The sequence below is a fragment of the Meleagris gallopavo genome, chromosome 19 (genome assembly GCF_905368555.1).
Source record: "Meleagris gallopavo chromosome 19, MGAL_WU_HG_1.1, whole genome shotgun sequence".
Taxonomy (NCBI): Eukaryota; Metazoa; Chordata; class Aves; order Galliformes; family Phasianidae; genus Meleagris; species Meleagris gallopavo.
This window is the reverse complement of record NC_139422.1, coordinates 8554752-8582731: the sequence shown is the minus strand read 5'-3', so window position 1 is coordinate 8582731 and position 27980 is coordinate 8554752. Positions and strand designations below refer to the sequence as shown.

At 47.8% G+C, this 27980-nt stretch overlaps 3 protein-coding genes across 8 annotated transcripts in view; 2 read left to right on the top strand and 1 right to left on the bottom strand.

Moving 5' to 3' along the window:
* The window catches only part of RC3H2 (ring finger and CCCH-type domains 2), a 28911-nt gene extending 18007 nt beyond the window's left edge, over positions 1–10904 (top strand). For 2 of the 4 annotated variants that reach the window (XM_085239401.1, XM_085239398.1), the window contains 8 exons: positions 496–651; positions 2000–2213; positions 2376–2460; positions 2900–2981; positions 3331–3465; positions 3986–4093; positions 4758–4906; positions 5506–10904. In XM_085239401.1, coding sequence (XP_085095527.1) covers positions 496–651; positions 2000–2213; positions 2376–2460; positions 2900–2981; positions 3331–3465; positions 3986–4093; positions 4758–4906; positions 5506–5704 — 1128 coding nt within the window. In that variant the 3' untranslated portion in view covers positions 5705–10904. The remainder of the gene's footprint in view (positions 1–495; positions 652–1999; positions 2214–2375; positions 2461–2899; positions 2982–3330; positions 3466–3985; positions 4094–4757; positions 4907–5505) is intronic. The other 2 variants (XM_085239399.1, XM_085239402.1) reach the window with 2 other exon arrangements.
* Positions 10905–10945: 41 nt separating this feature from the next.
* PDCL (phosducin like) lies at positions 10946–16796 on the top strand. Of its 2 annotated transcripts, none has more exons than XM_085239435.1 (5): positions 10946–11017; positions 11488–11572; positions 11942–12116; positions 12522–12703; positions 13299–16796. In XM_085239435.1, exons 3-5 carry the CDS (start codon positions 11948–11950, stop codon positions 13848–13850), a joined length of 903 nt encoding a protein of 300 aa, XP_085095561.1. In that variant the 5' UTR covers positions 10946–11017; positions 11488–11572; positions 11942–11947; the 3' UTR covers positions 13851–16796. The 2 variants fall into 2 exon arrangements, with proteins under 2 accessions (XP_085095561.1, XP_085095562.1); XM_085239436.1 differs by having other exon boundaries at positions 11488–11647.
* A 1754-nt stretch (positions 16797–18550) lies between these two features.
* On the bottom strand, positions 18551–26781 carry PTGS1 (prostaglandin-endoperoxide synthase 1). Of its 2 annotated transcripts, XM_085239428.1 has the most exons (11): positions 26592–26780; positions 23007–23123; positions 22784–22924; positions 22101–22244; positions 21786–21967; positions 21617–21700; positions 21235–21481; positions 20512–20798; positions 19846–19993; positions 19379–19765; positions 18551–19307 (listed from the first exon to the last, which is right to left on the bottom strand). In XM_085239428.1, the coding sequence occupies exons 1-10, from the start codon at positions 26695–26697 to the stop codon at positions 19398–19400; spliced, it is 1824 nt and encodes a 607-aa protein (XP_085095554.1). In that variant the 5' UTR covers positions 26698–26780; the 3' UTR covers positions 18551–19307; positions 19379–19397. The 2 variants fall into 2 exon arrangements, with proteins under 2 accessions (XP_085095554.1, XP_085095555.1); XM_085239429.1 differs by lacking the exon at positions 22784–22924 and having other exon boundaries at positions 26592–26781.
* Between the last annotated feature and the right edge of the window lie 1199 nt (positions 26782–27980).

Below are 27980 nucleotides of genomic sequence, written 5' to 3'. Positions count from 1 at the left end.
CATTGCTGACACTTGAGGTGTTACGTGGTGATCATTTGGAATAGGTCTTGCAAGGTATGTAAACCTGAAGTGAGTGCATTCAGGGTATATTAGATTTTGAGTCTTCATCCAGGTTGAAGCGTTCTGTGTCATTCTTCTGTCACTGGCTTCTGATTTAAATAAAAATGCATTACTTCCTTGGAATTAAATTACTGCAGGTAGCTGCATGAAGAAACCTGCCACTAATATAGCAACACTGATTTCAGCCTTTTATCTTGACAAGTCAAACAGTTACTTGTACTGGGAAAGCCTTGACATCTGTCAGCTGTACTACTGGTTTAAAATCTGTTTGTGAATTGGCTTATGGTTCCCCCAAGTCAAGTCTTGTACATTGGTATAGTTCCTTGATTGACTTTGAGATATTTTGATTAAATAGCAGTAAATGTTTTTTTTCTCATTTTAAGACTGAATTCCCTTTTTATATTATTTACCATCTATTTATTCCCTTCTTTATAGTTCTCTGAGAGTGTCAGTGATTTGAGTGGAACTAAATTTGAGGAAGATCATCTCTCTCACTATTCACCGTGGTCTTGTGGCACTATTGGCTCTTGTATAAATGCTATCGACTCAGAGCCCAAGGATGTGATTGCCAATTCAAATGCCGTGTTAATGGTAGGGGTTTTCTGCATGTTACCTCATTAATGTAATGATACTTACATGCTAAAGTATCTTCTGTTTGATTAAACAAGCTTTTTTTAATTGATAGCTAATATTTTTGATATGTTAGCTCAAAGTAGCCCAGCCCATGTGAAATCATTTAGCATATCTCCCTGTAGTTCTTGTAAACTCTTGTTTACATCTGTAACAGGATGTAATGCAAGGAATAAAATTGTCAGACATCTGAAATGACCATTTTAATAACGTGTCTGTAAATCAAACTAGTAGTCAAAATGTTTTGAGTAGATGGTTTGTAAATTGATAAGACTCATTAATTTTTAAATGTGCTTTGTAATTGTTGGACTGATGGGATAAAAGCATTTTTGACTTCTCAATCCTGTCTCTCTTCACACATCATAAATAAGCATTTTTGTGTATGTGTGTATTTAAAATTTCTGAAGGATCTAAAAGATTGGTCTTAGAATACGTTGCACTGACAGGACTGAGCAGGTGATGCTGTCATTGTGACAATTTCAGAGCAGGTGTTTCCATTGCGGAAACACATTTCATATTTGGTTCAAGTGGAATTGTCCGTGCTGTATGAATAATTACTGTCCTTTTCAGGACTCTAGATTCACTATGCCATTGTTTCAGTGAATCTTTTAAGGTTTGTCCTAAGAGCAGTGTACGCTTTTCAGAAATGACATGAAGAAAGCTGAAATACTGTGGACTCAGGATAATTAGCATGAATTTACTGTTGGCTGCTTCATATTCCAAGTATCAGAGCTACTATCCTGGACTATACCTTTTATTTCATTGAAAGACACATTCTCCTCTAATAAACAGTTCAATTATGGAGGGGAAAAATACAGCTTGATAAAATAGTCATTTGATTTCCATAAGGAGGAAAAAAAAAATACTTAAAAGAAACAAAAGATACGTGATATGAATCATGGCACACAGCTTGCCTTTGGAGGGGTGAGAGCCCTGATTTTAGAGATTTTCTGCTATGTAGTGTGGCAGGTTGCCTCCACGTTCTTTGAAACAAGTGTAGCCAAGTCTCATCACTTCTCAAGCCTTCTTGATGCTATCTTCAGATATAGGAGATAGTACTGAAGGACTTGAATCCTCCTGGAGCTCTTTTTTGCCTGGAGGTACTAGATTGGAGGAGCAAAATTACTTCTTTTAATGCTGAAAATAGCGTTAAAGGGCAGTAGTTAAATAATTGTGGCCCATCTTGTCTCTGGTTGAACAGATTTTTCAGCATTGTATTCAGCAACAATCAGAAAGTCGTTGGTATACTGAGTCATTTGAATGACCTCAAACAAGTCCATTTATCTCTTTCTCTTTCCTAAATATGTAGGATTTGGACAGCGGGGATGTTAAAAGGAGAGTGCATTTATTTGAAACTCAGAGAAGGGCAAAGGAAGAAGATCCTATAATCCCATTTAGTGATGGACCGATCATTTCCAAGTGGGGTGCAATCTCCAGGTCATCCCGCACGGGTTATCACACAACAGATCCAATTCAGGCCACTGCTTCCCAAGGAAGTGCAACTAAGCCCATCAGTGTATCAGGTATAAGTACAGGCTTCATACTGACAATATAGCATATATCATGAGCATTTCATCCAGTTTATACTTAATACAGCAATGGAAATGCAAAGAACTATAAATGCTTTGTATACCCTATTTCTCAAGAATGGAGAAGGTAATGAATTGTATTTTAAATGGTTGCAGATTATGTTCCTTATGTCAATGCTGTTGACTCAAGATGGAGTTCTTATGGCTCAGATTCAGCTTCATCAGCACGTTATGCAGAACGGTATGGACTTTGTTTTCTGTAGCTTGCTAGTGTTCAAAATCCTGAATATAGTTAAAACAAACAAACAAAAAAACTCCTAATAGACTTTAATTTTAAAATAACAGACTTTTCTGTCCAATATAAAGCTTTGGAAAACCTAGCTTAAAATGGATGGGAGTCAGGCACTACTGATCTGTCTTACCCAAACCTGTGATCTTGAGTAGATTCTCAGGTTTTCTTGTCGTACCTCATCTACATTTAAAACAAGGATGTTTGCTTCATATAATGCCTGGGACACTGTTAATATGTCTCCCCTCTGCTCCCTTGCCTTGAAGAGCTTGTTACCTTAGTCACCTAGTTTTACAAAAGATCTAATAATGATAGGCCAACAGTCCTTTCAGTTCCTTTGATTTAGAGTATTTGTTTTCAATTCCTGATTTTTACCTCTTTTCTCTCAAAGGGACAGATTCATAGTTACAGATTTGTCTGGTCACAGAAAGCATTCCAGCACTGGAGATCTATTAAGTATTGAATTACAGCAGGTAAGATCAGATAAACCACATACTTAAATAAATAACATTAAATTTGTTTTCTTGGTATAATCTGCAGAAAGTAGTAACATTAATAAATCCTTCATTGAGATACCTAGACATTGGTACTGGAACACTTTTTATGACTCATTGACATTAGTAAGGCTGTTTTTGGTAGAAAGTAGTGGGCTTGATAAATGTCTGCAAATGCAGGACAGGACAGATATTGGACATTAAAAGAACACGCAGTTATATGTCTGAAGAGGGAGCTGTTCTTTTTGTGACCTGATTTCTATTGCTGTTTGCTAAAACCTGGTTTAAGTGTTGCTATAGGTAATTGGTATGTTTGTTTTTTCCATAGGCCAAAAGTAACTCATTGTTACTTCAGAGAGAGGCAAATGCACTAGCCATGCAACAGAAGTGGAATTCTCTAGATGAAGGCAGTCGACTTACCTTAAATCTTTTAAGCAAGGAAATTGATTTGAGGAATGGTGAGGTAAAGCAAGGGGTGATTGGGATGAAACAAATCTTTGAGACTTACATGCACGCAGACACCTTTTTAATTCTGATGTTTCAAAATACTTGTAAAACATTTGGTGCAGGTTAAGTTCCTGTTGTTTTTGCACCTGGTTATTTCTGTAGACCAAATAGTAGGACTGGCTGTTCTGCTACTCCAAACATACATTTAGGAAGTGGAAATGTGACCATCCATTTTAGTGTGAACCTTATTCTTTGCTCTACTTATACACATTAAAAATCTAAATCTTAATGAACTCTACAGAAATTTCCATTCTGGTATTCATTGTCTTTCAGTATTTTGCTAATAGATTTTGCTGTGTATTCTCTTTTGTCTATGCCTGAAGTTCTGTTTGTGTTTTGTATCATTTAGCTCTTCTGTGTCATACAAATGCTGTGTCGTAGAAACATACCTTCTATTTTCATTTCAACACGTGACTGTTGTGGGCAGCAGGTGAAAAGCCAACTAGATATTTACAGAAAGTATTTCATTCTTCCAGACTGATTATAGTGAAGACTGTGCCGATACAAAGCCAGATCGAGACATCGAACTGGAGCTGTCTGCCCTTGACACAGATGAACCTGATGGGCAGGGTGAACAAATAGAAGTAAGTTCCAAAATGTGTGTCTAAGAAAGATCCTTTGATGAGTTATTTATAAACTTCTAACATAATCTAGTAGGTTATGTTGATAGCAAAGCCTTTTGTCTTACTTTTTGTAGTGATACCAAGCATTTCTCTTCTTTTAACACCAGGGGTCTCATATTTCAGATACCTGGCTGCTGACACTACCTAAATGCTAAGCTGCTGGAGTTCCCTGTAATTTCAAACAGCGTGGAATCTAGATATAAATCATAAATCTTATCAGGAATCTGTCTCTTCTCATGTCAGCTTTAAAGCTGTGAGAAGATGGCGATGCTTAAAGAGCTCCTGAAATGTCTACAGCTAAGGAGCTTCTTGAAAAGGTTTTGTTTGAATTTCAGCCCTTTTAAGCATTCAAATTTATAGCATATTACTTCTTTTAAAAAGAAAAACAAACCAACAAAAAACCCCCACAAAACTGTGTTAAAGATATCTGATGTGATAGGCGAAAGTGGAGCATTATGGGCTCTCCTATAACAAAATGCAATAGATATTCCAATTATATGATGTAAAAAATAAGGAGTCTAATGAAGAAACTCAAATTTCCATCATTTTAGTATAGGAGAGCATAATAGGAGAATCTAAGACTGGTAGCAACATTATCAATAACATTTTTTCCTTCTTCCTATAGGAGATTCTGGATATACAGCTAGGTATCAGTTCTCAAGATGATCAGCTGCTCAATGGAACAACTGTAGAGAATGGGCATCCACTAAAGCAGCACCAGAAAGAATCTATGGAACAGAAGAGACAAAGTTTAGGTGAAGACCTTGTGATTCTGTGAGTGTTAGACAAAACAGCAGTGTCTGCCAGTATTAGACAAACAGAAGCAGCAAAATAATTGTGTTTAAGGATGAACTGCGCACCCATTCAGACTTGGGTTAGACATCTGCATTGTGTGGTGAAATGAGAAGAACCTGTTAAGAAGTCAAATGAGGTCACAAATGTGGAAGTCATAGGATGGTACCATTGTTTGTATGCATTGCTGTAATCATATGTGCTGAAACAGGTCACAGCTGTTAAAAATACCTTTCACGTACTCAGTAAGCAAAAAATCTGAAAGTATTTTTATAGTTGCCAGAAATTTAGAAAAATTCCAAAAGGTTGAGTTGCAGACTGTTTGCACAAATCTCTATAGAGAGGTAGTTTTAAAAATACACTATTTTAAGTTTATATGTTCTGTAGTTTTTAATGTATAATGCAGTCTTTGAAAATGAGGCAGACTGCATTCAACATCCTGAGCATACCTTTCCATAGTAAGATGTTATTCCTGTTTCTAAAAATGAGTTTGTCATTATTTATTTAATGCACAGAAATTCAGTTCTGGATACTTGTGCATGTACTTGTTTAATATTTGTGTAACTTATTTTTCTCCTCAGGGAGGAGCAGAAAACAATCCTGCCCGTAACTTCTTGCTTCAGTCAGCCGATCACAACATCTGTTAGCAATGCAAGCTGCCTGCCCATCAGCACATCAGTCAGTGTTGGCAGCCTCATTTTGAAAACTGCTCACATTATGTCTGAGGATAAAAATGACTTTTTAAAGCCTGTTGCAAATGGCAGGATGGTTAACAGCTGAAAGGCATTCATCTTTCCAGCTTGTGACCACACCGTGGAAGCATTTACACTAGCTTTTTATATATATAATATATATTATATAATGTATATTTTTTTTAAAGAATAATATTGGGGTCATGCATTTCCTGTGGACTCTTTGATACTTCAAGCCCCTCTCGCATTAGCATTCTGAAGAAAAAAAACTTACTTTACTAGGGTAAGGCGTTCACTTTCCACAGATGAATGGAATTTGGACATTGTTTTACTTAAGCTTAAAGCAGCTTTTTATGAGTTTGTAGCAATCCGGTGCGGTATCTGAGCCATTCTTGTTTAAAATGGCTTCTGTAGAAAACTAACAACTCAGTTATTTAAACTAGCAGGATCCTACGATGATACATCTAGTGAAAGGAAGACTAACTTATTTGTCTCTATTTTGTTTCATGAGAGAAGAACTTGTGTCTTGTTGCAGCTGCTTTTTCCTTAGTTACGGAACTTTGCATGGAGTATTGTTTCCTGATTGAAGACTGAGAGGTGGGGATTTGGACTTGAGACTTTTTACAGGGTTAACACACCATTAGCTTTGCACTGCTGCGTTATTTGCAGGTCTGTGGTGCAGTGCTTTGCTGCAGCGTTTTGTTTCCATTTCTCCCCCCCGTGCACATACATACACACACACACACACACGCACACACACATTTCTGCTTTAGTACTGTAGATACACACGTACACAGGCTACTTGTCCAAGTAAAGTTACCAGAAGTAAACCAAGTGCCTAAGTCCTCCAGCTAACGTACTAGGTATTGATCTCCCAAGTTATACAGAAAACAATTTTCAGTCATATTGAGAGGTTATGCACTAATGTAACAGCAGTTTGTTCTTTTTTTTTTTTATTAATGGTTCTCAACTTGCAGATTATAGAATCCAGATGACTTGGCAAAAAGTATCAGGTGCTCTTTGCTTTCCTTTGAAAACCCTGTATGTAGTGTTTGCACTGACTAACAAGATGGTATTGCTGTTTTTGTACTGTTTTGTTTTTAATTTAAACTAAATATTGGGAATTTAAGGCAGTTATTACCTTTTATTTAGTGTTGTTAATCATAATTTTATATTCAGGTTTAATTTTTGCTTGTTCGGTGGCAACTTATTTTGAAAGACTTTGAAAATAACAATAATATAGCATTATCTGACCTTTAGAGCTCTGAAAAGCGTATGAATTTATGCCCTGTAAGATGTGACTGAGAATCATGTTAGACATGTCAGCTGAAGATAGGTTTTTTTTTTTGTTTTTTTTTTTCCATAAATGCACACGAAGTAGAGCCCTGGGCATATGTTTGTTTGGTTTTTAAGAAGCTTTTAATCAGCTTTTTTTTTTTTTTTTAAAGAAAGCAGGACTCTCCCTCCTGATTATTACCATCTTGTTTGTCCTCTTACTTTTCTTTGTGACAAGTTTTACTTTTTTGTTTGTTTGTTTTATTAACTTCTGTGAAGTTGTTTACTCTGAAAATTGTACTGGAATATTTTAAGCCAAGCTGATCTTTCACCAGGTGTACTGCATGTAAGGGCTTTTCCTGCTAGCAAAATGCTTAAAGAGGATCATGTTACTGGTCGTCTGAGTTGTTATTTTACAAAATCACAGCTATGTGGTCGGGTAAGATTTTGATAACTGTTTTGTGCACGTTTCTGGGGGGTGGGGGTTGGCATTTCCCTGAGGGTTACTGATTAGACTAAGTAAATATTGGTGTTTGATATCTCTCCTAATGAACCTGTCCATGAAATAATTATGTTGTAAATATACCTGAAAATCAAGGGTTAGTTTTGATATTCTGGTGTCAGTATGGAAGATCTTACACATCTACTTAATACTCAAATGTTAAGGAATGTATGTAGAAAAACAGTCAAGTAGTCTTTTAGTTTCCTTTGGCTGTTGCTGTACCTTCCTATAGCCAGTGCCACCTCATAGCTAGGGTTAGATCGATGCTTTGTTTCACTTGCAACTCAAAGTGAATGGATACAAGAACCAGACCACCTTTGTCACCTTAATTTATTTCCTATTGATGTTAAACTTAACTTAGAATGTTAGACATAAATATGATTGTTGTATATTTTATACCAAGACCATTCTGTAAATACGAATTTATATTACTTTTGAAATGCTTCTGAGATACTATTATTTGCTGTACAATGTAATTCCAAAACAGATATGCAAACAAGTATGTCTCTTTCATGGATATTTAAACAGTGAGATCTTCCATGTTGAAGGTGATGTAATTTTTTTAAAAGATTTTTAAATTTTAAATTGCTATTTTGTTACAAAAATAGAGAAAATATAAAGGTTTGAGAAGTCCTTATTTGCCCTCAGGGAAAGAGCCCTCTGTGCACCAGAACTCCACAGAACATCTTCAGCATGATCTGAGGGTGAATATATACTACATAAATTGATTGTGTATTTACCTTAACTTTTTAATTTTAAAATTGCAGTTTTAAAAACTTGGTTGTGCTCTGCTGGAGGGGGATTGGAATAAGCTGCTTACACACATTTGCCTGTTTGTCCAGTGAAGTTACATAAGCCTAACATATTCCTGCCAACCATATTGGCATATATAAGAACAAATGTATCTATATACTCTTGCCTGCAGCAGGAGGTCCCATGATATAGTAGTTCTCTAGGATGACCATATACTTTATATGGAGAGTTGGTTCTTAACTGAGACTAGTTATTTTCTTGAATTTTTAATGTAGAGAATGACAGGCAAAAGAATTACCTGGGCATTTAAATAGCATGCCAGCTTTTGTCTTACAGTTCTAACACTGACTGTGTGATTTTTGCCATGAAACTATGCCCTCCAGTGCCCTGACAAGTAGAAGCTACAGGTGGGAACCCAGTTCTGGCTTTCTTCTTGGTGGAGTTTCATCCCTTGACCCTATGAACAAGTATGTATTCATTTGTCTAGTTGCAAATCAGGTGCCTCTGGGCTATGGAAGGGCTTACTTTCTGACACTGAGATATAATTACTAATTTTTGTGCATTAATAGCAGTGGTTCCCATTTAGCTTTTGGCCTAAGATACCTTTGCTGTCAGAAGAAAAAAAAAAAAAAAAAAGAAAAAAAGAAAAAAGAAAAAAAAAAAGGCCCATAGCAGATTGGGGAAAAGAGATTGGCTCTTTTGCTTTGCTTGGACAAGCATTTTGAGTTTGTTGTGTTTTTTTTTTTTTCTTCTTTTCTTTTCCCCTCTTAGGGGTACAGCAGGGATTTCACATGCAAGAGATACAGGAATTATTAGTATCTAAGTTAATTGTGTTGCCTCACTACCTGGATTCATTCCTTGTTTTGCCTCATTTTCCACATAGGTCTTAATAGAGACTAATGCTTGTGCTGGGAGAATGCTTGTGTGAGAAGTAATTATCTGTACATTCTTAACATATAATTATAGCAGAGTGATAGCCCTGCTACTGATATTTTGTTCCTGTAAACAGGTGACAAGAAATGAATCTTAGTGTTTATGCAGATTTTGCATTGTAGAATGTATACTAGACCCTTCAAAGGAAAGGTTAGACTCTTTGCAAAGCAAACTGGCATTGGTTCTTGGTAGTCTAGTACAGGGATGCTGAAGTTTGACACTTGATTTAAAAACAAAAAAATTGTACACACTGATTGTTAAATAAGCTCTTAATTGCTCATTGTAGAAGTCTAATCTGGCAGGTTTTAGTGCTTTGATAACATGATTGTGTTATTGCACAATTTTAATTATCCTCTGCTCAAGAGCTGAATGCTATTCTTGTATAATAGTGTACTAGGCTGGATGAGGTACAAAGCAATGCACAGTGGTAGGAAACAGCTGAGGAAAGAACACTTAAAATAACTGTCTACACTCAGAATAGTTCCAAACATGTTTTTGTTTGCTTTCTTAAAGCACAAGTTGTCAAGTTGTATCTGTTGCTGTACATAGACACTGTATGCCAGCAGCTCCTTGATCATCTTTGTGAACAGATTCTTCATTATTATTGGGCTTAAAGGAAGATGTTGAATTTGAGAGTGTAACAAAATGAGAAACGATCGAATTATCTATAGTATGTAAAAGTCCATTCTTTATGTTGTAGTTTGATCCCTTCTGTTAGGCAGTTCCCTCTCATTGAGGGACCTCTTCTGCAAGCAGAACACAACAAATGTGCTTTGGAATAACCCAGTTTTCAGGATAATCGAGCAGCGCGCTTTGGCAGCAGGCAGCACTGTGCGTCTCTTTGCTGGCAAGGGAGCACAGCGAGGGAAGGGAGCTGTCGGTGACGGGGGAAGCCAAAAAGGAATCGCTGACATTCCCAAATCCAAACCTAGCCCTGCACCTCCAGTCGTGATCGAGAGGTTGCCGCGAAGGCTGAACTCAAACGGAGCCTGCTTCTCTCGCTGCCAAAAGCCAGGGTCGTTGCCCAGAGCCCACTGACTTACCCAGAGTAGATCTCCGTGAATCCGAGGCATGGGATGCATGCATTTCGTAGCTGGGCAAACAAGTATATTATACGGTAGTTGTGATACAACACACGTGGCTTTGATTTGTACTGCACATCCCCACTGTACAGCCACTCCGAAGTATTGTGGTTAGCTTGCAGCATCTGCTGTCCGCATTTATACTGTTTACTGCGTATTCTTTTCCCTGGAAGTTTAAGGAAATTTTTTTCTTGTTGCATCGATTACATTTTATAAATTTGCTTAGCTGGAAAGTTTGGGAAAAGAGGCCTGTTTGTCAATTGTACAACCGATTGTGAAGCTCTAGTGTGAATATTTTTACGTCTGTATTAGACATTTTCTTTGCAAATCTATTGTTCGATTGAAATGTAAATGAAATAAAAGATGGTGTACACCCATCATGTATAAAGCAGGCACCATCGCTACGATGGATTTAATGCTCATTTTTATGGCGCATTCTCAGCTTCTATTTAAAACTATAATTTAAAATCTGTAAAATGAAATGGGGTTATATGGGGGAGTAAATTCTATTCCGTTTATTTCGGTTTGAGTTCCCGACTCGTCTGTTCCCTCGTGGTAGAGTAGGGGGTCCCGTGCGGGGCGGCCGTGCGTGTTTGCTGTAGCACTGAAGTGAAGAGGTTTTAGCTTTGGCCGGTCACAGAGTAGAGCATCATGGTTTTCAGTGTTTGAGAGAATCGATGGAAGAAGTTTGCAGTATTGACATGTATTTGCATGCACAAATAAAAATTATTTGTCCACCTTAACCGCCTCCGTGCGTTCCACCCAGCGGCGCTCCCCGCCCAGCGGGCCGCCCTGCCCCGCTCCGCCCCGTCCCGCCGTGCCCCGCGCGGAGCGCTCCGGAAGGCGGCGGGCGGCGGTGAGGCGGCGGGCCGGCCGGGCTCGGAGGGGCGGCTCGGGCGGGGCCCAACGGGGCTGGGCGGCACCGCGGGCTCCTCCGTAACCTCGGGCACTGCGCGAGGAGCGCTGCCGGCCCCGCGGCCGTCCGCGTCGGAAGCGTCTGAGCCGCCTGCTATGGGGGGGGGCGGGAGGTGGGGACCGTGCAGTGCTGCGCCGCGTTGCCGTGCAGTGCCGTGTTGCCGTGCAGTGCGGCGTTGCCGTGCAGTGCCGTGCAGTGCCGCGTTGCCGTGCAATGCCTGCAGCTGCTACGCGCAGCGTTGTGGCGCTGCCTGCGCGCTCGCTCGATGTGTTTTGTGGTTTTGTGTGCTTGAGTTAAACACAAAACGCGGCTTTCGGCACGGCGCTGCTTGCCCGCAGTGCGTTATTTCGAGGCGCAGTGACTGCTGGCACATCGCTGTGCGATGCTCTCACGGTCGGATCTCCCTGCAGGTGTTGCTGGCAGCCCCGCTGCTGAGCCCGCTGTCTGCTCCGAGGAACCGCCGGCAGAACGATTCCCGCTATCGGAAGCTGAACCGTACGTCGCTGGGCTGCCCGCCTGCAGGGCGGAGGCGGATGGGGCTCCCGAGTCACGCTTAGAAATTTGTTCTCCGTGGGTAAAAACGCGTGGATATCCACCCTGCAGTGCCTCGCTGCAGAAACAGCCTTTGTAACTGCGGCTTTTTGAGTGCTGAGACACTCAAGTAGGGCTTTATTCATCCTGGGTGTTAAATATGTTTGTCATTAAGAGTTTACTCACGTGTTGGATGTGTTGGTGGTTGGCCCTGAGCGCTTCTGTGTGGGTAAAAGCTGCACAGAAGGAATGGAAGGCTGCTGTTGTACATGTAAGGTGGTATCCTGTGCTGCACAGCTAAGAGGTGCGTGGTCTGTTCTGTTTGTTCTTTAGAACATAATGACTGCGTTGGATGATAAACTGCTGGGCGAGAAGCTCCAGTATTATTACAGCAGTAGTGAGGGTGAGGATGAAGACAGTGAGAAGGAAGACAAAGAAGGGGAGAGCTCCATTCCCGACAGCGCTGGGGAGGTAGAGCTTAGCAGCGATGGCAGTGCAGTCAACACAGGTATTACCATAGCACACTAACTGCTTTGTAAGTACTTTCTCTGTGTGGTTTCCTGTTTTGTTGTTGTTGTAATAAAATCCCTATTTTCAGGTATATTTGAGTCATTCCTGCAGCTGTGGGGTTCTTGAAGGCCTAGATATTAATCTGAGTTAGCCTTCAGCACAGTTCTGAAGGTAGCCCAGCTAGATAGATTTGTCTTTTTGGACAAAAACAGTTACAAACTGAAGGACAAGCAGCAAGTTACGTCTGTTCTTCTCTTTCATTATAGCATTTTGCACAGTGTACAGAAACCTTATGATAAGCCTGCTGATTTACTGCTGGCTTCTATAAAATTACTGGAATTTTAAACAAGAGATGTAATTTTGTTACTGTTTTATGGTTAAATGGCAGCATATTTGATTTCAGGTCCAAAAGGAGTCATTAACGACTGGCGAAGGTTTAAACAACTGGAGACAGAACAGAGACAGGAGCAGCGCAGAGAAATGGAACGTCTCATAAAGAAGTTGTCTATGACGTGTAGATCTCACTTAGATGAGGAGACTGATAAGCAAAAGCAGAAAGAGCTTCAGGAAAAAATCAATGGAAAGGTAACATGACACAAAGGAATTGCCATTTAATTGCCGGATTTTTTTGTTTCATTATTTGTGTGGAGCAGATAGGAATCCTTATCTGGTCAGTAGATACATTTAATAAAGCAGGCGAGTAGAAACAAAATACGTGAACTCCTGATGATTTCATTTCTACGGATGAGGTAATGTACTGTATTTGTTTTGCCAAAGAAATGTTTGCTTAAAAACTCATTGAAAAAGCTGGTGAAAGAGAAGCAATCTGAGGTCAGGCACGGTACCCAAATCAGTGCTCAGAGCTTAGTGAAAGCACACAGCTACCATTAACCTGAATTAAAGTGGGAGCGTGGAGCAGCCACTTGAGTTATTAGTTCAGCATATGGGAACTAGCAAACCCAAGGCTGAAATCACTGTTCCCACTGGACACGGTTTCTAATTAGATCAAAATGGAGTGTAATACAGCAGGTGCTTGAGCCTTTGTGGGTTGCACTTGCCTGTTATTAAAGATGAGTGACCCACATTAATCCTCTTGATTTAAATTAATTATGTAAGTGACCCATATAGTGATGCAGGTCGTCTTTTTTTCTCTGTCGTGTATCTTTCTATGTATTTTTAGATGACGTTACAAGAATATAACATGATTCACAATGATGAAGATGATGAGGAATTTTTACAGCGATACAGGAAGCAGCGAATGGAGGAGATGAGACAGCAGCTGTACAGTGGGCAGCAATTTAAGCAGGTCTTTGAGATTACCAGCGGAGAAGCGTTTTTGGACACGGTTGATAAAGAGCATAAGAGCACTCTGATCATGATTCATATTTACGAAGATGATATCCCTGGTGCTGAATCTCTGAATGGCTGCATGATCTGTCTGGCTGCTGAGTATCCAACAGTTAAATTTTGCAGAGTAAAAAGTTCGCTCATTGGTGCCAGCGCTCGCTTTACCAATAATGCTCTGCCAGCTTTGCTGGTCTATAAGGCAGGTGAGCTTATTGGCAATTTTGTGCGGATCACTGACCAGCTTGGGGAAGATTTTTTTGCTGTTGACCTGGAGGCTTTTTTGCAGGAGTGTGGTCTGCTTCCAGAAAAAGACCTAGTGCTCCTGACTTCTATACATAATCCATCTGCGTGTTACAGTGAAGACAGTGATCTGGAAATAGACTGAGCCACTTACACCAGGGGGCCAGTAGGTGTAGCTGTGCTGTGGGATGTTCTCGTGGTAGGCGTTGTTCACTTTCTTAGTGTGGGTATGTTATTGTTCTCCTCCGTGCACTTGGACTTTCGCTTGTTAAAATTTTGTTCAAAATAATTTAAAGCATTCCTAACGTTTTCTTAAATTAACTCAGTGAAGTACATGTTAAAATGTATTTTACTAAGCATGAAGTTCTAACGCCGTTCAGCAATTAAGTTTTTAGGCATCCATGTCTTTTATTAACCTGAAATTGAACTGCTGCCAGTGAGTTAACACAGCAAGGTCCCATCTTCCATTCTGCAGCTTTCAGTCCCCTTCTTGTTATTCATCAAATTTTTGTTTAGTACTCACTTGCAATTAACAACAGCTCCTGACTTGATCCTGAAAATTGCTTTTCAGCTGGAGGGGGCTCTTCTTTCTTTAACCTTGTCTGAGACTTAAATGGGAAAATCTTCCTTCTGGTACAGCTCTTAAAACATACTTAGGTTTTAAAATACCTACCACTGGAATTCATGACAGTCATTTCAGCAGAAAATAATCTCTGCCTCTTCAGAGACAGAGAACCAACATACGTCCTGGAGAGCATCAAGGAGAGTTTTGTTGGCAAAATGCAGAACTGGGACTTGACTAGCCTCAGAATTTTGTATATCTCTGAAATCCTCAAAAATTAAATAAGTGCTGGTGTTTGTCTGTCCGCATATTGCCTGCTTAAGCTGGGTCTTCAGATGCATTTTGAATATTAATAATCCCTGGACCTGACAGATGACTGGAAGGCTTTGTGGGAGGTGAGCCCTGGGCCAGTAGAGAAGCTCCGGAATGGGAGCTCCCTTGTCTGAAGCTCAGTACGTGGTTTCTGCACAGTGTTAGGCAGGATCAGAATCGTTGCTAGTGTCCTGTTTTTCCTCCCTCTTTGGGAGCATGGGCTTTTTTGTACAGTGCATCAGCAGAGTTCACTGGCAGAGAAGATGCTGCAGAGTTGAGGTGAAAGCATTGCAGCTGTGAAAGTTGCACAGTGACACTGGTGACTCTTTCCCCAAAAACTTAGGGTTCCCACTTGTGGGCACAGATTAAAACCAAGCAGTGCTGACTGAGCCCATTTGTCTTTTCATTAAGTTATTGCTCCTGAATGCTGTATATTATGCTTCCCTTCTGCAGCAAGTTTGTCGTTATCATTTTTTAGTGATTATATTGTTATTAAAGTGTGTTTGTTTTGTTTGTGCTTCACTTACTTTATAGGTAGTAATATTGGGAAGTAATATCCAGGGTTTCTGCTGCATTTACAGTTCACCCTGCCTCCACCAAGTCTAGCACTATGTAGCTGTGACATAAGCAGCATTGGAAACCATTAGCAGTGTGTAGTGAATGCAAGCATAGAAACCTTCAGTGATGCAGAGCAGGGCCAAGGCTTTGCTGACCAGATGATGGTGTAATCTCCCTGCACCTACTACAAATGAGCACGCTGAAGGTGTGCACTCCGTACTTCGTTGTTACTGAATTGCATCTTCTGCACACTTCATTGGATATTATGTTTGCTTTCTCACACGTGACTTATCGTGTTTGTTATTTAATTCTGAGGAAAGTAGACTGGCCTTATGTAAATGTAATGCTATGTAATGCTGTGTTTAATGATTGCATTTAATTGCAAGTTTTGTGTGAGGCACTTCGGAGCACCAGGGAGAAGTGCAAAAATTTCCTTGTAAGCACTAGGTTCATAGTAAGAATAGATCTTAGGACAAGGATAAGCATTTATAGTTGTATGTATTCAAACTGTTTTTAAAAGTAGTATAAGTAGATGGGTAAATAATTTGTAATTTAAAATAGCTGAAAGAGCATTTTTAGCTGTTTTAAGGAAATTGCAGAAAGCCAAAGTTTAAAACGTGGTAAGAGATTCAGGTTACTTGAAATTAAGTCACTGAGTGTGGGTATCCTGCATTCAGAAAAAAAGTCAAACCAACCGTGATTTGTATTCAGGATGAGATTCAGTAAGTCTGTAGTGCAGACAGGCACATGTTAGCACCACAATAAAACCTGGTTTGAAGGGGGAAGAGCTGACTGTGAATTACTTTGAAGTTTTATTTGTTCCAAGCAGGGGTTGGGGCCCAAGGCTGTAAAGCTGTAACAGGATCAGAACCTCTCCTGCTGTTCCATCTGATGGCCTGCAGCAAGGTGACTGAGTCCTGGTTATGAGGTTTTGGTGCTGAGGTATGAGACAGGTGGTTTATGCTGCCAGTAGCAAAAGGGGGGAAAAAGATGTGTAGGAGAGAAGCCTGAATCCAATTCATCATTGATCTGAAAGAAAAGAAGGAGCACAAGGGCGAAGAGGGGTAAAGAGAAGATGTGTTAGTGCTGCTGAAAAGCAGGGCTGGAGTGCTGCTGTTGCTTTTGCCCGTTCCTGAAGCTAAATCCTTCCAAGCCGACCAGCTGGTAGTTTTGTGCCCCAAACCCAGCGTTCTTAATGCATGTAAAGCAGCATAGCAGAGTGGAACAGATTTTAGGATTGGTTTGTTACCAATTTGTTACTGTCCATTCAATACAGATTAGAACTTCAGCTCATACTAACACTGTATCTGTAAATGTTTTAGTTGAAGTGTTAAAGTCTGTTTTATTTATCTTAATTTAAATGAGGTCCTAACCTGCAGATTAAAAACTGGATTGTATATGCATATATATATGCACATTATAGACACATGTGCAATAGAGAATGGAAATTAAAATGAAATTGTATCAACACGTACCTACAATAAAAGTTTTGAAACATTCTGGTTTGGCCGTGAGCCAATTTGGGTTTGGGTTTGAGGCAGATGCCTCTCCTTGTCTCCAAGCTGTTGTGTTCCGTCACCGTCAGAACTCCACTTTTATTGATGCATTCCTACTAAATTGCTTGACTTTGAATAAAGGAAGTCTTTTAATATTGCCAAAGATGTTTCATCTATGTTTTCTGGCACAGCACAAAGCGCTGTTCTGGGCAGAAACCTGATGGGATGTTCCAGCATTTTTCAGAGCTGTGAAAGGTTCTGGCACAGCAGGCAGGTGGTAGAGATACGAGCTGTGATGGGTTGTGTGCTTGGATATTTTGTCTCTTGCACTAGGCCTTATCTTGGCCAAAAGTCCTCTGTAATTTATATTCAGGATGAGATTCAGCTGTCGGACACTGGGTGAAAGTGGGAAAGTCGGTGTGCCCATCCTGTGCTCTGGCAGCAGCTGGTGCTGGGCAGGTACCTGCAAGCTGTCCTTTGGGATCTGCCTGTTCTTTCCTCCCCCTTTTCCTCCCACCAGCACCCTGCTGCTTTTTTTAGTGCGTGTGGTGAAACTGCTCTGAGATAAAAGCACTGTGAAAGGTTGGGAGTCTGGAGCAAAGCGGCTGCGGTTGGTTCCCTTCCTTGTGCCTTGGCAGAGTTTGTGCAGGCATTGCTCAAGTCTGAACATTTTTGGCTGGAGTTGTGACAGCATGAAACAAACTTTCTTAAATCCATTAGGTTCACAGAGCAAGAGGGCTCAGAAAGAAAGTGACTGGTGCTGGAAAACAAGGTTGATATTTATTGCCTTTAAATGTTTGCAGATACTTAGCCTGGTTTGTGTGTCTGAAATAGGACAGTAAGTTAATGTGTGGTGAAGGTTTGGTGAGCAACATTTCTTTCTACTGCCATGTTACATGCGCTGTGTTTGCAGTCTGTCCTTTCTGTGTCCTGTTTTCTATCTGCTGCTTCTCCAGCACAGGACAAATGCACACATGTGGCCAAGGTAAATTTGGCTCTCCTGCCTGGTGGTGCAGCTCTGGTTAGTCCTGTGTCTGCTCGTGGAGCTGGAGGAAGGCAGCAGCTCCTCTGCTGGGCTGTGCATTTCCTTGTGTCCATCTGTTCTGGTGCTACAGCCACATCACATCCCTTTCAGAGTGTTGGGGGTTTATTTGTAGGAACACCAAAAAAGAACTACTATTAAAAGCACTGCAGGCTCTTCCTCCTGGTGTCCACGTTGGTAATTTTGTGCTCAGTGAATCATTACACTACACATTACAGGTCACACCAACACAAGCAGATGCTGTCCTTTCTGCTCCTCACACCGCATGCACAGCACAGTGCTCTCCTGTGCACATCAGCCCGCAGGCACACACTGCTGCTGCGCTGCCCACAGATGCTGAACACGGGGCTGAAGGACCAGCAAAGAGCATGGGGGGAGCTGTGCTATTCCTGGGGAAACGTCCCCTTGGTGGCACAGAGCACTGAGACAGCTCTCTCTGTGCCCAATGGCCAGAACGCTTATCGGCTGGTAACAAACAATGCTGGCTGGCTGCGATAGCCGCAAACAAAAGCAGGATACTTGTGGCCTAACCGAAACCAGGATGCTTGGAGCTGGAGCCCTGCGCACAGCAAGGCCGCAGGCATGCTCAGCCAGTGTGACACTGGAAGCACATCGTGCACGGATTGCAGTGCGTGGTGCTGTCTGGGGATGTGGCAGCAGTCCTTGGCTGTGTGCTGCTCCCACTGGATGCCATTTGCTCTGTCTGACAGTGTGCTTCCACCCAAGCACGGGAACTGCAGCAAGGGCTGGGACCCAGGAAATCCCTGTGCCCTGTGTGAGTGCTGCTGAACCTTCCCCAGCTCTGCCTGGTCCCGGGCACCTGCCTTGGCCTGTCTCTGCACTGCGAGAGCCTGAAAACTTGGAGGAAATGAGAGTGGTTTTTAACATTGTTTATTTTAGAGGTCCATTTTCTGAGATCTGGCTGGGACCAAGGCCAGAGGCCCTGGCTGCCAGTGATCACGTCATGCTGTTGGGGAGGGCTTACGTCTGCATGTGCTGTGGAGCAGGTCAAGCAGGCAGTGTGCCTTTGGAACGTTGTTTACTGAGCTATTAATGCAGGAAAGTGCAATGAGCAGAGGGCGGGGGAGTCTTTATAGGGTGATGTGCACAGAGGTAGCTAAGAGCAGCCTGTTGTATGCCAGGACAGCAGTACAAGGGGGGGACACAGGGCTCTGGGAACTCCCCAGGGCTGGGCAGCTGGCATGGTCACCCTCTGTCCAGTGCCAGGCAGGATGGAAGGCAGAGAAGGGCTGCTGTGGAGAACCAGGTGAGAGCACGGCCTGCAGCGCATCTGCAGCACATCCTCCCCAGTGAGGCCGGGAAGGCTCTGTGTGCTGTATGCTCTCTGGAGTATGATGCCCCACAGCAGGAGTGGGCAGTGGGAGCTGAGGGAGAGGAACAGAGAGGCCAGGAGCATCCTGGGACGCTTGGATTTACCAAGTGAGCTCCCAAGCTGGCTTAGTGTGAGGGCAGTGGTAGGAAGATTAGGTCTGCTGAGGTCTCCTCAGGCACTCGAGCTCTTCCCAAGGTGAGCACCAGCCTCTCCCTGCTGGTGTGGGGCAGAGCTGGAGTCCACCCAGGGCAGGATGCTCTGTTGGCACGAGATGAGCCGAGCACTGGCCCCAGCGCTGCCTGCAGGGACAACAGGGACACTCAGCACCGGGCAGAGGTCTGTTCCCTCCCTGGGCTGGGTGAGGCCGTACCTTGTGGGCTGTGCTGCTGCTACAGCTCTGGGGATGATGCTCCACCCACACGGCTGCTGTCGGTCTCACCTGCTGCCACTGCATCCGGCACACGGAACGCCACGTACGGACACTTCTTCACGTTGAGGCACACGAGTTTCTCCAGTGATGCTGTCTTGACGATCTCGAAGCCAGTTGCTCCGCCAAAGGTACTGGGCTTCCAGTACTCTGGGGAGCAGATGGGATTCCCAAGAAGTCCCTTCAGTGAAAATGGAGCCCCAATCTCCACCATGCTTTCCCCAAAGATGCCGTTGGGTTGGGGTTTCTCAAGCAGCAATCCTGGATAAAACTCCAGAGCATCAATGTCTCCATACAGCTCCTCCAGCTCTGCTGCCTTCTTCTCCTCTCCTGCACCGAGAAAACCCCAGAGACCTCAGCATGGGCTGGGCCAGCAGCCCCTGAGCCCAGCTGGGGGAGTGGGGCCCTACCTGTGAGCTCCTGGAAGGACACGTAGGGCTTCAGGCCAAACCTCTTCCGGTACTCATTGAAGGGCTGCAGCCTCAGCTGCCGCGACTCCTCGATGACTCCAACGGCCACTCCCAATACGTTGGCATTAATGTTTTGCCCTCCACCGATCTACAGGAGGAGAGGATGAGGAGGAGTGTGCCCACATGAGTAGACCCCAGCCTCATCCTGGCCCTGCTGACACCCAGGCCCTGGGGTGGGGGTCGCTGGGTTTGGGGTCACAGCAGGAGTCCTGAGAGCAGCAGGTCTGGGTGGCAGCCATGCTGCTTCACACGAGTCAAAAATGTTGATACATCACTTGGAAGAGAACATCCATGTGATGGCAGCAAAGAACAGTATGAGACAAGTTGTTCTATGCGGCACAGCCCGGCCTGGGGCCTCCCGCACACCGCACGCTCCTGGCTGCAGCACAACGTTTACTGCAGCGTCCCAGGACCGAGCACACAGCACTGCCGAGCACACAGCACTGCCAAGGCTGCACTGCTTGTGGAGAGGGCCACAGCATGCACAGCACCGCCAGGAAAAGTTGGCAAATGCTACACACAGGTTGGACACACACACCAAGCATTGTGGTAGGACAGACAGGGCACTACAGCCCCATGGGATGCACCAGCAGCACAAGGTCTTACCCTTCCTGCAATCTGCCTGGAAAAGGACTCCACCAGCGCCTCTATACCATAGTCCATGAGCATAGAGGTGTTGTAGAGGAACTGCTCATAGCTGTACTCCTGTCCCTGGATGGTGAAGGAGTCAGGCATCAGCCCGTGCCAGTGGTAGAGCTGGTTGAACTCCACCGCAATGCGATTCTGGTACTGGAACTGCTGCTCGAACAGCAGCTCAGGATCAAACTTGAGGCTCAGGAAGTACCCACTGAGGTGCTGGACGTAGTCCTCAATGACAATCTTGATGGTCTCCCCTGGGCAGGAGGTGAGAGAAGAAAGTGTCAGTGGGGGCAGTGCCCCTCAACCCCCCTGCTGCAGGGCACCAGGCTGGGTGCGCTACTCACATGCAGTGCAGGACCTGCCTGACTCTGGGCTGGGGCACTTGGTGGGGAATTTCTCTCTGAATTACTTTTCCACCAAAAAAGGTCATTTTGCCAAAACAGAAATGGTTTTTGAGAAAGCTGACCCCAGCATGCTGCTTAATAGAACATGTTGGCGTGGGTCTTTAATTGTTTTACTGCGATCTCACACCAAGTCACTTCCATCCAGAATCCAGAAAAGAATATTAGAATGAAATGATTCAGAATTTTAGCTAAATCACTCAAAACTAAATCTGTTGACAGACCAAAGCCAACGATCTCCAGAGGGCTGTGAGAAGAACTCCCCAGCCCCTAATGCTGCAGTACCCACCGATGAGGATGAGCCGCGCTGTCTGGAAGAGCTGCTCGTCACCCCAGGAGGGATGCTCCTGCTTCAGAATGTCACAGACACGGTTGTGCTCACGCAGCCAGAGCGTGGCATACATGCAGAGCCCCGGCAGCAGACCAAACACTTCCTGCCCCATTGCCAGCTGCTTCTCCTTGGGGATGGCAGGCGGGTAGACCATGTGCACCGGCGCCTCGGTGACAGATGGTGGGTACACCTCCCCGTTCACCACCTCGGCGGAACAGGAACAGAAAGTAAGTTGGGGAGGAAGCCACGTGCTCCTGGTAGCTGCCAGAGGGATGTGGGCTTCCAGCAATCTTGGGGCATGGGACTGAGACACCTCTCAGTATATCATGCCGTGCAGTACCTGGAATTTGAGCTTCCCATCTTGAAAGAGCCGCAACTGGTGCTGCCGCTGCAGGTTGTCCCCATACACGTGCCCCAGGTCCACCTGTGGGAGCACACGGTGTGAGCGGGGTGGCAGCCTGCCCATGCCCTGCGCTGTGTGTCCACATCACCGAGCCCCAAGCCCTCACCCCGTGCCCCAGTGCCTTGGTGAAACCGCGTCCCATCTTTCCAGAGGTCTTGAAGAACTGGTGGGTGAAATGCTGAGCGAAGAAGGCAAACATCAAGTTGGTGCCCCGGGGGTCAGCTTCAAATTTGTGCCGCAGCAGGAAGCGCTGAGCCAGCAGCTGGGCGTCGGGGAGCTGCTGCTTCCCTGTGGAGGACAGGGGCTGATGCCGGGGCCATGCAGCTCAACTACTGCAGCACAGTGCAGGCAGGAGCCAGACGCTGCTCTGAAGACCCAGCCCATGCTCATCACCTCCCGTGTTCCTGTGCCAGCCACGTACCTTTGGTCCCCATGGGCGTGGGGCACTCCTCCGGCACCGGCGGGAGGATGCGGGTGTAATAGCTGACATTGGCGTAGGCCTCCCAGCTGATGTAGCCATACTGGGAGTTGAAGGTGGGAGGGCTGGGGATGAGCTTGGCGCGAACTGGAAGGAGAGAGCTGAGTTGGTGCCATGGGGCAGCACAGACCTCAGGCATCCCAGGAACCAGAGAGCCCGTCCACGTCCTGCTGTGCTGTGCCGTGCTGTGCTGTGCCCCCCCATCAGAGGCTGCAGGTCCCTGCATGAGCGGACGGTTCTGCTTCTGCACTAATGGATTCCTGGATGATGAATTAGATGACAAACATGCATAAATGCTGAAATCAACAGCCAAAGCCTTGTGAACATGTCCCTATGGCTCCAAGAGCTGGAACCTAAATATTTATGCAAAGTGATAAATGCAAGGACATGAGTAACAAGGACCAGCTCCATATTTCCACCAGCTGCTCCCTGCACGGCCGCTCCAGAGCCCTTTGTAGGGGGAACATGGCGTGCCGACAGCAGCTGCTGCTTGGTGCTCAGCCTGTGTGCAGGGTACCTCCCACTGCCAACATCACCTGCATGCAGGTGGTGCAGAGCAAAGTGACCCAGCCTGCTGCCAGCCATGCCCACACTGATGCCCAGAGTCCTGGTGCCATCCCTGGTACCTGTGAGCACGAGCCTCATCAGCGTGTCTCTGATGAATGTGCTGTTGATGATGTCCCAGAACCACCTAAAGTGGGTGAGGACAAAGTGGTAGAAGGCAGGACTGGGCTTCAGCAGGTCACGTAGGCGTGTCCAGAGCTCAGCTGTGGGACACAAACACACCACAGCACTTGGCACCAGGTAATGACAGCTCAGTTCTCACCCAGCACAGTGCCGTGGACTTACGTGAGGTGCAGTTGGCCCCGAAGTACCCCGTCCGTGTGCAGTCACACTTGTAGCCTTCCAGGCCGATACGCATACACACGCCCAGGTGCTGGCAGGGGTAATAGCAGCATGGGTTGACTGGGGGGAGAGAGGAGAGGTCACCATCCACCTGCAGTGCCACCGTCTTGGGCACTTCGCTGTACCCCAGCGGGGCCGTGCTGCCCTGCACACAGCCAAGCCCAGCGCAGCAGAAGGCAGCAGAAAGGCACTGCTGGAGCCTTGTGCATGGACTGCTGTGCCCCAGAGCTGCAGAAATCCCTGCAAACATCACCGTTAATAATGGCAATTGTCTGGGCCGCAGTTTGCTTTGGTACAGGGCTTTTCTGCCCTGAGTGGAGGAAGGAGCTAACTGCTGGGCTCCTTCCTCCCAGCCCCGGCCTGGTCGCTTTCTCCACAGCTGCCCCTTTGCCTGCACACCCTGGCTGCAGCCACCAGATAAGCGCCCGTCCTGCCGTCCCCACTGCATCAGCCAGCCAGTGCGGCTGTGGTCACAGGGGGCACACTGAGGTCCCAGTCCGTCCCAGCAGCTCCTCCTGGGCTGTGCTGGAGGTGTCACTGCAGCCCTGGGGGCTGTGCAGGGAGAAGCCTGAAAGCACCGTGTTGTGGCATCACATTGCCAATCTGCCAGCACTCAAGCAGCTGCCGCAGCACAGGACAGCTGGAGCACGATGGGGCTGCAGAGTGAGGGCAGCCTGGGAGCTGGAAGTGGCTGCGGTGGGGCTGTGCTATGTAAACTGTTCTTGGCATGCAGTGTGCAGCTGCCTCCAGCACGGAGCTGCCACAGGGAGCTCGGTGGACACACAGCGCCCAGGGATAGACTCTGCTCCAAGGCGCTGGGAACTGTCACCATCAGTGTCCATCCACATCTGCTATGGCGGTTGCACTCCCAGCCCTAAGGGTTCTGCCTGATCTGGTTCAAAATCTGCAGGGTCTGGAACCAGACCTCATGCAGGCTGGCACAATGCACAATACATTTTCCATAGGAAATTGAAGCTAAAACCAAACATCTTTGACAAAACAAGCTAACTGTGCAGTTTCCCAGACATCAAAGGCACTTCTCAGCACTGGGACCCTGAACCCTCACACTATGGGGCCAGCCCACAGGGTGCAGCTCCCAACCCTTCCTTCAAGCTCCCTTTCACCTTGCACCTTTCCACGTCTCCAGACGCTGTCACATCCCTGTGGATGTGGAAGCAGCAGCAGGTCCTTCTTTATCTCATTTAACTTTATCTCAATTAACTGTTGTTTCATAGCACTAAACTCACCAGCAGGGCCACGCTGCAGCACAGCTGGAGCATCCTTGTTGTACTGCTGCACCGTTAGCTCCGTGTTCAACCCCGCTGCAAACACCAACGCCTACAAGAGCAGCCCCGCTCCGTGCCCAGGGCTCTGCAGGCTGCTGCCTGCTCCGGGTTCACAGCGGTGTCAGTGGGGACCCGCGGGTGGGGCGGAGCAGCACGTCCCAGCCAGGGGGCACGGAGCGCGTCCCGGCGTGCAGCAACCACCTCCACCCTGAGCAGGAATCCAGCGGTGTGGCCGCAGGTGTGGGACACGCTGCTCCTGCCCCCTGCCCCAGGCTGCAGCCCTTCCATGACAGCACAGCCGGCGAATGCCCACGATAGCTGCTGAAAAATGCCTCATTTGGGGGTCAACATCCGCTCCACCAACCGCAGCCAAACTGACAACATGGGGTGAATCATGAGCAGGCTGGGCTCATCGGGTGGGACGTTCCCAGTGTGTACACGGCTCCGAGCTGTGAAGACAGTGAACGGTTCGCACTTGTTTTTCTGATTTGTGAAGGTTTCTTGGGCCCAGGAGCCACTCCCAGCCCACTGCAGCCAGACTGTCATCTGCAACAGCTTCTGCCTGCACAGCAACCTGCAGGGCTGCAGCTGCACCAGGCACACGGGGAGCCTGACCGCGGGTAGTAGGAATGGACCCAGATCTGCAGGAGGAATTGTGGGTCTGAGCCCGGATGAGGCGGTGACACCAGGGACAGCTGTGCCTGTGAACAGGGCCGGGCTTGAGGAGGATGCAACTGGAGTGGCCCTGTCAGTCTGCAGAAACGTGTGCTCCAACACAAATACACAACCCCGAGGCGAAGGCAGCAGACAGGTGCCAAGGGCAATATCCGCAGAAGAAAGCAGAGAGACTCTGTGGGAGCCCAGCCCAGGTCACAGCCAGAGAAAGTCTCGAAGGAGAGAAAACATTACTGCTCTGAGCCAAGGAGCTGCCTGCAAAGAGGTGAGGAGATGTGCAAGCACCCAGCAGGCAGGGGTTATTCTGTCCTCAGGAGCCTGTGTGCCTTTTGGAGCTATCACAGGGTTCACTGCACCACAGGTCCCAGCACGGGTCCCCCAGTCTCTCAGTCAGCTCTCTTTGCTAATCAAAGCTTGAGAGATAATCTTTGTGTGATGCAATCTGTCTTGACCCCGTTCTGCCACCAGCAGCACCAGGGCTGTGCCATCATGGTTTGTCTGTCCCAGCAGCCATGGGCTGGCTGTCCCCAGCAGTCCCCAGGTCCTGTCCTATGGGACCCGGTGCATGGCTGCCTGCTGCTGGCTCCCAGAGCCACACTTTGAAAGCAGCCCTGTGAGCCTGGCTCATGTTCCCTTTTGGACGCACACCCATTGATACAGGGAAGTCTCCACCTTAGGGTCATTGTTTCTGTGCAGGAACAGCCACCGCGCTGCAGGAGGGCTGCGGGTGCTGGGAGGAGGCCGTGCCCCATCCCTACAGCCCCTCTACCCCGTGCAGTCCACACCCTCTGCATTGGGCTCTGTGTTCCTTCCTGCCCAGTAGCGATGGGGTCACCACCACTGCATGCAGCACACGCAGCCACAGCACACCAAGGGATGCCCAGCACAGCATGCTCCTGTGCTGCTTTTGCCACGAAGGCTTCACCAAGGAACTGCCAAACCTTGTAAGTTCTGTGTGTTGGGTCTTGTAATGTAGAAGCAAGGAAAATCATTTCACAGCAGAGGAACATGGTCAGTATCCAACCTCAAACCTGAAGGGAACTGCCCGGGCCAGCACACAGATGGAGCTGGCAGCACTGGAGATAATTTCACATCGTGGTCCATGGCTGCCTTTGACGCCTAGGCCCAGCACGGGGCCAGCACATGGCACGCAGCGCAGCTCGAGGCCGCAGGGATGGGACAAGGCGCGGGTCAGCGGGCAGCAGCTGCGCCCAGAGCCGCTGGCACGGCACCCGTTCTCCCCAGGAGTTCCAGGCGGTCGCCGGCAGCCGTCGGGGCAGCGCGGAGAGGGCCCTCCCTGCAGCGCCCGCAGCCCAATGCCACCACCTCGCCTCGGGCCGGGCACCAGCAGGGGCGACGGGCGCGATCCCGCCCCGAGACCACTGCGAGAGACAGCGCCGGGGGCCCCGATCTCTCCACGCCCTCTCCACCGTGACACAGACCCTGGCCCCGCCGCCCCTCCGCGTTCCGGGTCCGCAGGCGCTCCCGGTCCCGCACTCCCTGTATCGGCTCCCCCCGCGCCCCGGCACCGCCTCGGGGTCTCCCCCCGCCGCCCGTCCCCTCGTACCGGTGCCGGCGGCCGCGGCGCTCCCGGCGGCGCAGAGCAGCATCGCGTGGGCGACGAGAAGCCGCAGCGCGGCCGGGGGGACCCGGGCCCGGCACCCACCGCCCATGGCGATAGGCAGCTCCGCCGCGTCCCGCGCTGCCCGGCCCGGTCCCGCCGCCCCCGCCCCCGTCGCGCCTCCTCCCGCCCCCGCCGGGACGGGGCCTCCTCCAGCCCGGCCCCCGGGGACCCCGCGCTCCTCCAGGGCCGCGCCCCGCTCCTCGCGTCCCCGCATCCCGTCCCGCCCCGTGCCCCGGGGGCGGCCGTACAGCTCAGGCGGCAGCGCCGTGCCGCAACCCGGCACCCCGGGGGTTGCCCGCAGCCGCCAACGGCGGAACGAATGGGGTTATCGGGAAGCGTCGCCGTGCCTCCCGCCTGGTGCTGCTCCCAGCCCGGTGCCAGCGGGGCAGGATCGGGCCGACGGGCTGCAGGCAGTGTGCGGGGCAGCGCCCTGCAGAGCGCCCGGGGGCGGCCGCGGGGGACGTCGCCGGGCCTGGCGGCACCGTCCGGGCTGCCCCGGGTGGAGGGCAGCAGCCGCATTTGGGGCTACTGGGGCTTTGCTTTCACCTCTCAGAGCTGCAGAAGCCCAAAACAAAGAGCGGCCACACACCGTTCCGCACCGCTCCGCACCGCACCAATCAGACGGGCGCCGTGCAGCCCTCCTGGAGCACCACGCGCTGCTCCTGCGCTCCGGGTGAGCCCTGCCTGCATCCAGTACGGCTCCTCGCGGGAGGGCCGGGGGATACGGCACGACTCGGGGGGCGGCTCCGGGAAGGACGGGTGCGGGGCCGCGTGGGCGCTCCGCCGTCGCTTCACCCCAGCCGAGGGCGGTGGAAGGGGACGCGGCCGTCGCCATCATCCACGTGTGCGTCGTGCCGAGCTGCGCACAGCCGAGCGCTGCCGGCTCCGTAGGGAGGCAGCAGAACACCGCCAATGGCAGCGCGGAGCCGGCAGGAGCGCTGGGAGGCTCAGAGCAGCTCTCGGCCGTCCGTCACTGGGACTTCGCCCGGGGGCTGCAGCAGAGCCGGGACACCGAACCCGCGAGGTCGGCACCGCAGAGCTCCTTCTGCCCCAGCGGCGGTGTGCCGTGCGGGAGCTGCCCTGGAAGCCGGCAGCCCCGCTGCCCCCAGCCTGTGCTCGGGGTCCTGCAGGTGTGCGTCCCCAGAGCTGAGCACCCACGGGCAGACCCGGCTCTGTGCAACCCTGCAGGAGCTCTTTGGGTGGGGATGCGATTCGGGGGTAGATCCATCCTGAGGCAACGCCGGGCTGACAGCGGAGGAGCCAGAACCACCGCTATGCTGCTTCACCCCGGTGAGCGCCGAGGGTGCCGCAGTGAGTGCCGATGGCCACGGA